The sequence below is a fragment of the Marmota monax genome, unplaced genomic scaffold, assembly GCF_021218885.2.
Source record: "Marmota monax isolate L192 unplaced genomic scaffold, Marmota_monax_Labrador192_F-V1.1 WCK01_AAM20220418_F8-fsc00047, whole genome shotgun sequence".
In the NCBI taxonomy this organism is placed as follows: Eukaryota; Metazoa; Chordata; class Mammalia; order Rodentia; family Sciuridae; genus Marmota; species Marmota monax.
In genome coordinates, this window is record NW_026692072.1 from 9,242,127 (window position 1) to 9,255,330 (window position 13,204).

Genomic DNA, 13,204 nt, shown 5'->3' on the forward strand with positions numbered 1-13,204 from the left:
TTTTACCACCAAATTCTGGGAAAGTGGGCCCCCAGGGAGGCTTCAGTCCCATATCTCCGTGTATGTCTTTTATGTCATGGTGCCTTAGGTATTTAGAAGGATATGAAAGTCTGCTGCCACCACTCTGTAGTGCCCACGCCCAGTGGTTTTGGAACTGGCTAGATAGGTCGTTCCTTCTCAGACAACTCAATAGGCTTCTCATGGCCTTGCCTTCACGGAGGACAAAAACATGTGTCCCCAGAGTGCTGCAACTAGGGGGCAGCAGTCCCTGGGAGCGCTCTCTGCCCCTTCCCCCATGTGACAACTCCAGGGAAGGCTGAGTAGGGGAGGGCGGGGCTTGGAGTTTCATAGGCCTGGAATCCAGGGGTTCCATCAGAACAAGAAGCGTCACACTTGGGAAAGCCTGAAACTGTTGCTTCCTACCAGTTAATTCACACTTCTCCCACCTACTTGTAGTTTCAGTGCTGCCTGGTGACACAGGTGAAGTTCTACTTCCATGAGATTTCAGTTTCCTGGGAAACAGCTCAGAAGTTAACATGAGATCACTTTCTAATGAGTTTTCATGGATAAAGTGTTAGATTTTAGTATTATCAGGAAAGTAATATAAAGTAATAATACATTTTAATTCTGGAATGAATTGAAGATGCATGTTATAAGTTTTAGATTAATCACTAAGAACAATAAAAGAAGTATTATTCAGGAAAATGAAATAATAAAAAAATTAGGTTATGCCAAAAAGGACAAAATATGTAAAACAGGTGGTTAAACAGAAGGCAAATAGTAAAATGACAAACTCAGTATGTCAATAATCACAATAAATACAGAAGGATGAAATACTGCAATTAGAGTACTAACATTGTCAGACTGGCTTTAAAAATTGAACCCAGTTATGTGCTTTTTTAAAAGTAACATCTTTTTTTAATATTATTTTTAGTTGTTGGTAGATCTTTATGTATTTTATGTGGTGCTGAGAATCAAAAACCCAGTGCCTCACACATGCTGGGCAAGCACTCTACTACTGAGCTACAGCCACAGCCCAAAAGTAACATGTTAACTTAAGATTAAATGATTGGAATGAAACAACAACAACAAAAAAGATATAGCATGCAGACACCTAAGAAAGCTGATATAGTCATATCAGATCAAACAATGTGGAATTTAAGGAAACATTTCTACCAATAAATGTAAATGTTTTCAAGTGATAAAGAAATCAGTCCACCAGGAGTATAGAAAATTGCAAATCTGTATGAAACTGAGAGCATTCTTCCAAATTATATGAAACAAGCATTAAACATTGACAGATTCAAAAGAAGAAATAAAGAAACCCACAGTCATAAAAGACTTAACATATCACTAAAAAACTGATGGAAATAAACATACAAAAAAAATCAGTACACATAGGAAACATCTTACTAATAAATGACCTAACCAGTATTTACATAATCTTGCTTTCAAAGGTGACAAAAAACTCGTTTTTAAAAATGCACGTTTTTAAAATGCTCATTTTACTATATTTTTCATAAGCTGAATCATAAATTAAGCCTCATTTAAAACATTAAAATCATTTAGAACATGTTTTCTGTCCATACTAGAATTAAGCTAAAAGGATAGATATAAAATAAAATCCCCAGCTATTTTGGTAACATTAAGCAGCACACCTTTAAATAAACTGCAGGTCAAGGAAAAAAAGATGGTATTAGAAAATATTTTTAAATGAATTGTAAAAGTACAGCATATCAAAACTTGGTACAGCTAAAGCAATGCTTGAGGGGAGTTTGTAGCCTAAGTGGATTTATTAGTTTAAAAAGGGAGAGAGGGTTAAAGGCAGTGATCTATACTTCTGTTTCTAAAAGTTAGGGGGTAAAAATCAAATCAAAACTACACAGAGATATTTCTCGTTAATTGCATTTGCAAAAATCCAGTTTGGTAAGATACTTCTGGTGATGCTACCAGGAAACAGGTGCTGTCGCACATTGCTGGTGGAAATGCAAAATGGAATGATCTCTATAGAGAGCAAATTAACTATATCTTGCATAATTATTCACTAACTTACCCTTTCAGCCCTTTTTAAAGGAAATGTATTATTTTCTAAAAATATATTGGCAATAAATAAAGCAAAGTGCCCATGAATGAGACTGTTTATTGTAGCCTGGCTTGTTGTAGCAGACTAGAATCTAGCAGTAGGGGACTGACTGGATAAAAAGTTCCCTGTGGATGGAATGTCTATATAATGGAGGCTTCTACAACTGTCCCCAAAAAAGGACTTCTCTGTAAACTTGTAGGAATAAACTCCAGAATATTTATAAAGAAGGGAAAAACCCAAAGTAGAAAAAATATCATGGTAGGTTACTAATTATTTTTTTACTGGCAAAGGGAGGAAGGACAGATAGAGGGGGAAATTTAATTTTTCACATACACACAAATGACATCTATTGATTGTACATGTGAACTCCACCAAACTTTTGGAAACCACTTCCTTTCAATCTAAAGGGATTTCCAAACAATAGAAAAAGGAATAACTTCCCCCATTACTTCCTTGAAACAAAGATAACCTTGAAAATAAAACAACACTCTGAGAATGAAAATCATGTGTTTTACATCTATATATTATATAGAATTTTTAAATTAAAGAATTTATCTCATGGAGATGTAGAATATTTCAAAATCATAAGTAAAATATTAAAAGATTGAATTCAGCAACATATTTCTAAAAAAAAAAAAAAAGATTCACCTTGACCACATTAAGCTTATCTAAGAAATACTGAAAATAGTCTACCTTTAGGAAAATCTAATATTTTATTCACCAAATTGAAGGAGAAAAATTATGGAAGCAGTTCAGTAGATTGCTTTTGAGAAAATTCATCCATTCATGGCATAAAACTAATGCAGACTGAGAGTAAACAGTAACTTCCTTGATCTTATTAAAAGAATGAACAAAACTTCAAGATGATTCCTAATGGGAAAAAATAATAAAAATCATTTTTAAATCAGGGAAAGAATGCACACCACCAACACTTCTTTTCAGGTTTAAAATGAAAGTCATAGCAACTAAAGTAAGAAAAAGAAATTAATGGCATAAGGGTTAGGAAGAGAAAAATGTTAATTCATAGAGGATGTTATTATCTGCATAGTAAACCCAAAGGAATCTACAGATTTTTAGGAATAATATTTTTAATCAAGGTGGCTGCCTACAGTCAACAAATAAAAATGTCGTATTTTTATATAGCAATAAAAATATTAAGATAATTTTAAATGTATTTACATTGTTCCAGAATTAGCAAGACTTATGTGCAGAAAGTGATAAAATTTTTTGAAAGGCATTTTAAAAGACATGAACACAGATATATAATGTTCATGGATAGGGAGACAACTCCATAAACTTGTCAATTTGGTTTACAGAGTCAATGCTATTATAATCAAAATTTGAACTTATATGGAAGGGTGAGGAGTAAGGAATTGACATGATACTCTTGAAAAGAACTGGCAATTGCTTAGTCACTTTCAGTCCTTATATTTTATAGAAATATTCAGTTCCATGTGAATTAATGACCAAGTTACAAAATCAAAACTAAAAGTTAGACTAAAACGTGGAAAATTATGTTTTCAGCGTAGAATAGAGAAAGGTTTCTTAAAGTAGACATAGAGACAATTATAATGGGAAACACTGAATTTAATTACATTAAGGTTTAATGTAAGAAAATTAGAAGTGCTTCACCTACACAAAGAACATATAAATTTATATAGAATATATAAATTGATGAGAAGGATAAATAATAAAACAGAAAATGTATTGAGACTGGAGATGTAGCGCAGTGGTGGAGCGCTTGCCTAGCAAGGCCCTGGGTTCCATCCCCAGCTCCACGAAAACAGAAAGAAAAGAAATACATAGAAGATATAGACGTATCTCACAGAAGTGATGCATAACAAACATAGGAATCAATAAATACCCAATCTCACTAAGAATTAGGAGATGCACAATAAGATGGTTAGATGCCATTTTACTCCCACTAATAATACCAAAAGTTGGAAAGAATATATGGATCCCAAGGCACTTTTTTTTAATACTTTGTTTTCATTTTTTAAAATTGAACTTTTAAAATTCTTTAAAATCGGGCCATTATAGTTACACATTACAGTGGAATTCATTGTGATGTATTCATACAGGCACATGACAGTTTGATCAGTTTCATTCCCCTGTTCCTGCTCTTTCCCATCCCTCCACTCCCCATCCCCTTGCTCTTCTCCATTGTTCTCCTTTTCAAGAGGCACTTTTAAACAGTGCAGGTGGGATTATAAATTAGCACACCACCTCTGGGAAGCAATTTGTCATTTTCTTGGTTTTGTTTTGTTTTGTTTTTTAAACATTTGCGTATCCTGTCGTCCAACAATTCTTTTAAGTATCTGCTATAAACTAGAGAAACTGCACATTTATTTGCAACAAGAAACGACTCAAACCTCCATCTGCAGAAAATAGAGAAATACATTGTAGTAAATTCACTTAGTGGACATTTATTTGTGCAGTAAATAAATTGAATGAACTAAAACTACAAAGAACAGCATGGATGAGTCTTAGAAATATAGTGATGAGTAACAACCACCCCAAGCCCCAGAAGACAGCATACAGCACACCATCTTTAGAAAGCTCAGGAAGAGGTAAACTAAGTAATTTTGTTGAAGCAAATATATGTGTGTGAGTGATAGAACTGTGTTTAAAAGAAGCAATAGAATAATAAAGACAACTTTCATGTCTGTTGTTGTTACTGGAGATAGGACCTAGAGGCACTGAACCACATTCCCAGTCCTTTTTATTTTTTATTTTGAGAAAGGTTTCACTTAAATTGCCAAAGGTATCATTAAGTTGCCCAGGCTGGCCATGAACTTGGCGATCCTCCTGCCTCAGCCTCCTAAATCACTGGGATCATAGGCATGCACCATCACACTGACAAAGGACAAGATTTAGAACAGTGTGTGCCTCTGGGAGCATAAGAATACACACATAAATGCAAGTTCATTCTTCAGTAGGGTGGTTTCTGGGATATTCATTATTTGATGCCATAAAGCATAAATAAATGTTTTATGTAATGAGGTATACTTGTATAATTATGTTTATGTAATTACATACTTATATATGTTACACAATTATAGCTCTATGTACTTATATAATATAAATATTTTTTGTATGTCAGATACTGGCATTAAAGAAAGATAATTGCATTTTTTAAAAAAATAAAATTATTTTGGGAATCCAGTCAAAAGGTTCAGGTCACTAAGAAGGAGGAGGTTAGCTTCAGATTTCTCTGTAATGTCTTCTACACTATGAGACAGTGAAAAAAAATACCAACAAACTATTTGAGGAAGGAGTGTGCTATGGTTTTATAACCAAACTCTCTTTTAGTGTTAAAATAGCCATACTACCAAGACTGTAGACAGAAAGTTTTGAACATAAATGAGTGTATTAGTTCATTGGGACAACCATATCAGAATAGCATAGAGTGGGTGGCTTAAACAACAAATTTGTTTTCTCACGTCTGGAGGCTGTGAGTCCAAGATCAAGGTATTGACAAGCTTGGTTTTCCACGGAGGCCTCTTTGGGGGCCCACATATGGCCCCACCCCCACCCCACCCCACCCCTGTCTGCCTCTTCATATATTATCTGGCTCGTCACACAGGAACCTGGTGCATCTCTTCTTATAAATCCTTCATATAAATCCAGTCATATTGGATTAGGCCCTGCCCTAATAGCCTCATTTCAACTTAATCTCACTAAAGACCTTCAACTGCAGTTATATTCTAAGGTTCTGGTGGTTGGGATTTTAAAATATGAATCTTGGGGTAACACATTTCAGCCCCTAACAGTTATCTCCAAGAATATTTTTTCCATGGACTCTTCTTGAGGAAACTACTAGAAGATGAACTTCAGCTAACCAGGAAATGATTGGGGAAACCACACAAAAGTAATGTCACTGATCATTGAATACATTTAACTGTAGCACCAGCACTAAAACAGAAGTGGGGCATACGGTGACAGATCACAATGTAAATACTATATGCCCTGACAATGCAGAGTTATAAAATTACCAGAAATCAGAAAGAAGATAGGAATCAGGGTGTTTTCTGATTGCCTCTTCTGTAGTATCAGAACCTACTGATAGATGAAATAGATAGAAAAATCCCAGTTTAGACCTAAATCCCAGTTAAGACCTAGACTTAAATTAAGTGCTGAGATTTTGCATAGGTAAAGATAGCATTTCATTAAAGGAAGAGATGCATTACTATTGGGAGAACTTAGTAGTCATCTGGAATATGTGTTAAGTTGGAGATCTATCTTTTCCATTACACTAAGTTAAATTTCAAATGGATCAAAGAATTAAATGTGAAAAATGAAATTATACAAGTTCTGATGGGAAAACACATGATAAAATTTCTTGAAACCTTGAGGTGAAGAGGGCCTTCCAATTACAGCTGAAAATCCACAAGTCACCAGAGGTAACTTAATAAACTGAACTCTATAGAAATCGAAATCTGTATCATGCAAATCCTATCAAAGGCAATGGTGTGATCTCCTTAATAAATAAAGTGCTTTTTCCAATATACATAATAAAGGCCTAAGAAAAATTAGCAAAATGTAAGTACAGATAGTTCACAGAGAAGAAATACAAAAAGATGGTCACTTGTACCCATAAGTAGGAAAATACAGATTTCAAATCACATTTTTTCACCTATCATAGTGACAAAGGTCAGTCTATAAGAAATGGGGACATTCCAATTAAACTGCTCCAATCCTGTGGAGGGCAGACATCTATCAAAATGAAAAGTATGTATTCTTGACATGACACGTCCACATCTGGAAACGTATCCTTCAAGTGCACAAATGCAAGATTCTGCCTATGCAAGGTTACTTATGCAGCATTGCTGTAATAGTGAAAAACTGAGAAAAAGTGGAATAATCCTTAAAAGGATAAACAACAGTATATTACCACAAGGAAATACTATACAGCTATTAACAAAGAATGAGGAAGCTTCCCATACTAAGGGGAAAAGATCTCCACTAAAGACTGCTAGAGCTAATAAAGAAATTTGGCAAAATAACAGGTTACAAATTCAACATACAAAAATCAATACCTTTCCTATATACCAACAACAAGTCTGCTGGAAAGAAATCAGAAAGACACTTCCATTCACGTAATCTCAAAAAAAAAATAAGTGTGTACTACCTGGCTTTTGAAACACATGAGCTACCAGTCCACAAGGTTACATTAAGTAAACTAGAACATGAAATGTGGTTCTGCTAATCTGCTGTGCAAGGCCCTGAGCAAGATATTTTGCTTCTGAATCAGTTTTCTCCTTCATAGAAAGGCTATGTAAGGGTAGTAGGGGCTCTTAGGACTGCTCCAGGGATTCACACCAGGACAGACCTAAGTGCCTAGCACAGTGTGGGCACTTACTAAGTACTCAGGTGAACGGTGGCAACTCATGTTCCTGTTCCTTATCCTGATAACAGTCAGTATGTTGCTGGAGAGGCGCCATCTTAGCTGTCCTTTCTTTGTAGAATCAGACATCCTGGGTCCTTTCCAGCATGGCAGCCCTCTACTGGAGAGTGAAAGGCCAAGGAAAGAAAGCCATTGACTGCCTACGCCAGGCCCTCCACTACGCTCCTCACCAAATGAAGGTGAGTGGGACTCAGCGGCAGGACCCTCATCCTGTGGTCCTATCTGTGGCCCTATGGTTTATTCTGAGCCAGCCTTCCCCCTGCTCGCCCAGTCAGGACACAGGACACAGGTGGGATGGGGCGGGAGACCCCGTAGCTTGGCCTGTAACAAGCCTGTGAACTGTCCCCACTAGCGTGCCCCCCACCTCAGCAAGTTGGAACTTGAGAGAAGGTCTTGAGCATCACTGTGAGATAGTACATTACTCAGTACCTTTTCAACTGCATTGGGGCCGACCCATTGTGCAGCAAATACATTGGCCTAAGTCGGCTGCCACCCTGGAAGTCTTTCTGGGTTTATCTTATCCTCAGGGAGTTGAAGGCCTCTTAAGCTCTTTTGAGTTCGCTTCTAGGCACAGAGACAGAAGCAAATTCCCATTCCTGTACATACATTGGTCAGTTTCCATTCCTTGATTGACTATCCCCTTTTATTGTGTGGTGCTAGGAATCAAATCCAGGGCCTTGCACGTGCTAGGCAAGTGTTCTTCCACTGATCTACACCCTCAGCCCTTAAGTTCCTGTTTGGCACACTCCCCCACACCTGCCAGCTAACCCTGTAACATCAGTCTTCTCCAAAAGGTGTTAACATTTTAATGGCTGAAAATATGCAGTATTTTTGCAGCACATCTGTATCCATGTGTGCCGAGTCCTGCATTACTCCAGTTCTCATCCAAAAGACATGGCTCCTATCTTCCTTGTTTGTGCAGGCAGCATCTGGGATGCCGGAAGGGGCACAGGCTTCATGGTGGGACATTGCTGTCTAAACAGCTCCACTTGTTACTGGTTTTGTGGCCTTAGGCAGGTTATTGAACTTCTAGGACCTCATCTGAGGATATGCACTCTGTGGATGTCCAGTAGGACACAGAGTGGTTCTTGTTTTCTGTTTCTCTGTGTCTCCTGTGGAACCTGGCCCTGTGTGGTACAGCCAACAGCTCGGTAACACACTTAAAAGGGGAAAAAGTTGGGATGATGACGATGTTGCTGCTTGTTCAGTCCATCATTCTGGCCTTTGCTGTAGGCAGCGGGGAAGGGCCAAGTCTGCATCAGAATCAGCAAACTTTCCGTAAAGAGCCAGATGGAAACATGTATGCTCCACTAGTTGCCTCGGTTGCAGCTAGCTGATTCTGCCGTGGTAGTATGAAGACAACCCAGAAATTCATAAAGGAATGGGAAAGACCACTCTGGTAAAAACTTCACAGAAGCAGGCAGCAGGCTGAATTTGGCCTGTGGGCTGAAGCTTGTGGTCCCTGCCCAAAATGCTTGGGCTCTATTACAGCTTGAACTCAAAGTGTCTGTCTGTGCACTTTTTATTACCAGTCTGCCCCCGGACAAGAGTTGCATAAGAATAACAACTCCATCACACAGCAGATTGTCTACTTCAACTGACATGTTGGTTTTGGAGGCAAGACTTTGTCAATGAAAGATATAATTGATCTATGCTTTGGTACAGTTTCTTCCTGGCTTGTTCTCCTATCACAGAGCAGTAGCCAACGGCACACCAGCACTGGAGTGTACCGTTGTTCTACCACCGACCAGGTGCACCTCAATGGAAGCTCAATAACCCCTCTCTCCACTCCCCTCCCTGCTCCCAGGATGTGCCCCTGATTAGCCTGGCCAACATCTTGCACAACGCCAAGCTCTGGAACGATGCCGTCATAGTGGCCACCATGGCAGTAGAGATCGCACCACACTTTGCTGTGAACCATTTCACACTGGGCAACGTCTACGTGGCGATGGTAAGACGGGTGTGGGCTGCGCAGACCACTGTGCTGCGGTGCAGGGGCACATCTTTGATTTCAAAGCTTCTGTCATTGTCCTTCAGTTTCCTCTAAGTTTAATATCTAAAACCGCCAGCTCCATCAAGGATAAATTTTACAAATAAGAGGTTAGAGAATTTTGGGTGTTTTGCTTGGTTTTTTTAGTAGTACACAGATTCATCTAAGTATTTACTGCTCTGAAATTTCTCACCATGAATAGTAGAATCAGATTTGCCTACAATTTTCCAGAAACCTCACCTAACACTCCACGTAGGCACACCCTTGAGCCCTCTTGCTTCCAGGAGCGGGTAGGTCCCTGTTACTGCACTCAGGATGCCCACACACACCTCTCTTGCCATATTTTTCCCTTGTGTTATAATTTTTGTTTAGGTGTCCGTCTCTCCCTCTAGACTCTGAGCTCTTTAGAGACAAGACTTCCACTCCCTGTTCCCAGCACTTCACAGTGTTTGGCACATAGTAGGTACTCATCAAATATTTAATGAAGGATGAAATTCCACTAGTGTGACAGACACCATTTACAGAGAAAATGGCAACGCCATATTCCCTCATTATGGTCAGAGTCAAGGACAGTTTGGGAACTTAAAACCCCAAGGGTCCCCAAAAGCTGTCATAACCAAATTTAACACAAGAATCATACCATCCACTTTCATCTAAAGCATGGTGTCACACATGGGGCTATTCCCAGGATCCTCTCAATAACAGTTAATAGAATGAGCAGCCCTGAGCTATAAGCTTTATGTGTCGTCCTGACTTCAGAGGCAGGAAGTATAATTTGGCCAGGTTGGTATTGCTGGATGTGCAGATTTCCCTCTCTGCTTCTTAAAATTGAAGAGTCTATTTCTGTCACCAGTAAATGTGAAATTTGCTACTATGAATGAAGAATTCTGTCTGTTGGGTTAGAAAGAGCCACTTAACCAATTGGGTTGGGCTTTTCTTTGAGAGTGTTAATCTAAGTAAAAGATTTAATGCCTTTAATATGGCAGTGATCATTTCCAAATCCCGTTCAAATTTGTAAATGTTAGGGAAAATAAAGTCTTTACAAGTCTAATCGAGACACCTGACTTGACTTCCATCTTTGCAGCTCCATAGAAAACCCAGGCGGAGGTGTAATGAGCATTAGCTGGGCATGTGTGCAGAGGTTTCTGTGAGGATTAAATACGAGGGTTTCATAAAGCACCCAGCCCAGTGCCCGGCACATTTCGGGTACTCGGTGACACTAGTTCTTGCTGCTGCCTGAATTGTTCCCTTGGTGGGATCCAGCCTTTGTGGGGGGTGACTGACCCCTTTCCCTGGGCTTCTCTGGCTCAGCTACTCCCTCCTTCCTGGTCTGTGCTCTCTGCCGAGCTGTGGAACACTGAGCCGTACTTTAGAATTGTCACTAACGTGGAGATGCTTTCTGAGCATAAAGAGGTCACAGGCTCCTGTGGTCTAGGGCTGTATTCCCCTCACATTTGTCCCTTTCCCTCCACAGGAAGAGTTTGAGAAAGCACTGGTATGGTATGAGTCGACGCTGAAGCTTCAGCCCGAGTTTGTCCCAGCCAAGAACCGGATCCAGACCATTCAGTGTCACTTAATGCTGAAAAAGGGCCGCCGTTCTCCCTAGCACGCTCCTTCTCTCCTCCCTTCACTCATGCTCTCAGAAAAAGAGTCAGAAAAGAACCCAATCACTGTCGGTATCTACTTTCAATGATGTGTGTGCAAATTACTGAGTAAGACTTAAAGCAGGACTTTCACGTATGTGGGAATTGGTTTGGTTTTGGTTTTCAGTTCTTTCCCCCAGCCACCCTCGGAAGAGGCATCTTCAGAAACACAAATTTCTTAGGAAGAAAACACAGCTTAACGATATCGTGTAAATACTGAGCCAAGACATTTCTGGAGCTACGCTCTGTCTCCAAAACCGCGAGGCCTGTAGGGCTTTCCTGAGTGGCCCAGCCAGCCTCCTCTGGAGGAGCCAAACCACACTGCACATCCTCTGCTTCCTGTCGTAGCCTCGGTTGTCAGTGGAGACGCAAGCCCAGCCGGTGCCGGCCAGTGAGAAGCAGTGTCCCGCGCTCCCTCCACCACCCCGCAGTCCCCAGTCTTGTCCATTCCATTGCTGCTAGGTCACAAACTCTCAGAGGTAGTTTGCAGGGGAGGAAGGGGAAACAATTTTTAAGACAAAATATTCACAACAACCGAAACTCTTAGGATCACCTGACCTTTGTAATGTTATTTATGTTGGGGAGGGAGGGGGGCTGAGGAGGGGGGATCCGCAGTGTGCAACATCTTTATCATTTGTACTTTAATTACAAACCGCAAGGAAACCAATGCGTCGAAATCCTATATAACAGGTTGATATATATAGAATATGTATATTTGAAGCCCTCTACAGACCGAGTCTGTGTTTCACTGATTCTTTGTTCACTGTGTCACCCATCTTGGAACAAGGTGCGCCTGGCGCTCCCTCTCCACTAGGCCTCCCATGAGCTCCTTGGGAGAGAGCAGGATCCAGGGCCAGTGTCTCCACACAAAGCCTTTGGCTTTGGTCCTAGGAGAATTGGAAACTCCACCAGTTTGGAATCTTCAAGGGCACATATCGAGAACAAAAATAAAAGTTGTTTATGAGCAGAATAGACCTGTAATGTGATTCTTCTTTAGAACCAGGTCATGTGGACGCTGTGGAGCCTGCCGGTACCTCTGCCTCTGAGCTCCCCAGGTCCTGGGATGACCTGATCTTTCTTTCACAGCACCAGCTTCTCTGGTGGGTAACCTGATTAGCTTGAAACACTCAACCAGCCACAGTCCGCAGTCAGGGGGTGAGCGAAGTGGGTGTACTGACCTTGCCAGAGTCCGGCCCCTCGCTGAGCACTGGTCCCAAGTTCACCCCAGTGAGCTTCTTGGAGAGCCCTGGAACAGTCGTGCCAGCATGTAGTGGAGCATTCCCTTTGGCAGGATTCCCTTGAAGAGTCTTCTGAAGACCCCAGAGTGTCAGCAGGTCACCTCAGACATTGGCTCACTGAGCAGGGAGTGTCTGGTTCTGACCCAGGCTGTGATTTGTTGGAAGCCGCTGAGCAGTCAGACACACCTGTGACCTCTGTCTTGCATGCACCTGAACAGTCTTATCATATAAGACTTTAAGAACAGTGAGTTCTTGTTACTGAATAAAGTGAGCCTTGGCTCACTAGGAAGATCCTCATCAATTAACATGTCGAAGTATAGTTCCCTCCTCCATCTCACCAGTGGGGTTTAGTTTTCTGCCCAAAACCCTCAACAGTTGCTTCTTGTCTTTTGTTATTTAATCTGCATATGATGAAATGTACTCTGGTCTATAAGCCTTGATGGGCAGCGTCAGGCAGCCACCACGACAGGGTGTCATACTCCCACCACCCCAAGAAGACCCTCTGCTACCCCTCTGACCAAAACTCTCCGATCCTTAACTGGTGGCAGCCACTGGTCTGCTCTCTGTCCCCCGATTGCTCCTTTTCCATAGGGCCATGTCAGTGAAATCACACAGTCCATGTCCTTTGGAGTCTAGCTTCTTACGCTTACCTTGGGCACTGGGGACTCGCCCTGCAGTGGGAATCGGTAGCTCATTACTTTTTATTGCCGGGTAGTATTCCATCATTTGCTCACATGCTGGAGGATGCCAGAATGTTTCCAGCTTTGGGAAATTATTAATAAAGCTGCAATGAGCATTCACATGTAGGTTTTTGTGTGCACATGGGTTTTCATCTCTCCTGTG

At 40.6% G+C, this 13,204-nt stretch overlaps 1 protein-coding gene across 2 annotated transcripts in view; it reads left to right on the top strand.

Moving 5' to 3' along the window:
- Positions 1-12,093, top strand: part of Ttc17 (tetratricopeptide repeat domain 17) — a 119,678-nt gene extending 107,585 nt beyond the window's left edge. For both annotated transcript variants that reach the window (XM_058583407.1, XM_046456284.2), the window contains 3 exons: positions 7,550-7,669; positions 9,298-9,441; positions 10,955-12,093. In XM_058583407.1, coding sequence (XP_058439390.1) covers positions 7,550-7,669; positions 9,298-9,441; positions 10,955-11,086 — 396 coding nt within the window. In that variant the 3' untranslated portion in view covers positions 11,087-12,093. The remainder of the gene's footprint in view (positions 1-7,549; positions 7,670-9,297; positions 9,442-10,954) is intronic.
- Positions 12,094-13,204: the final 1,111 nt, after the last annotated feature.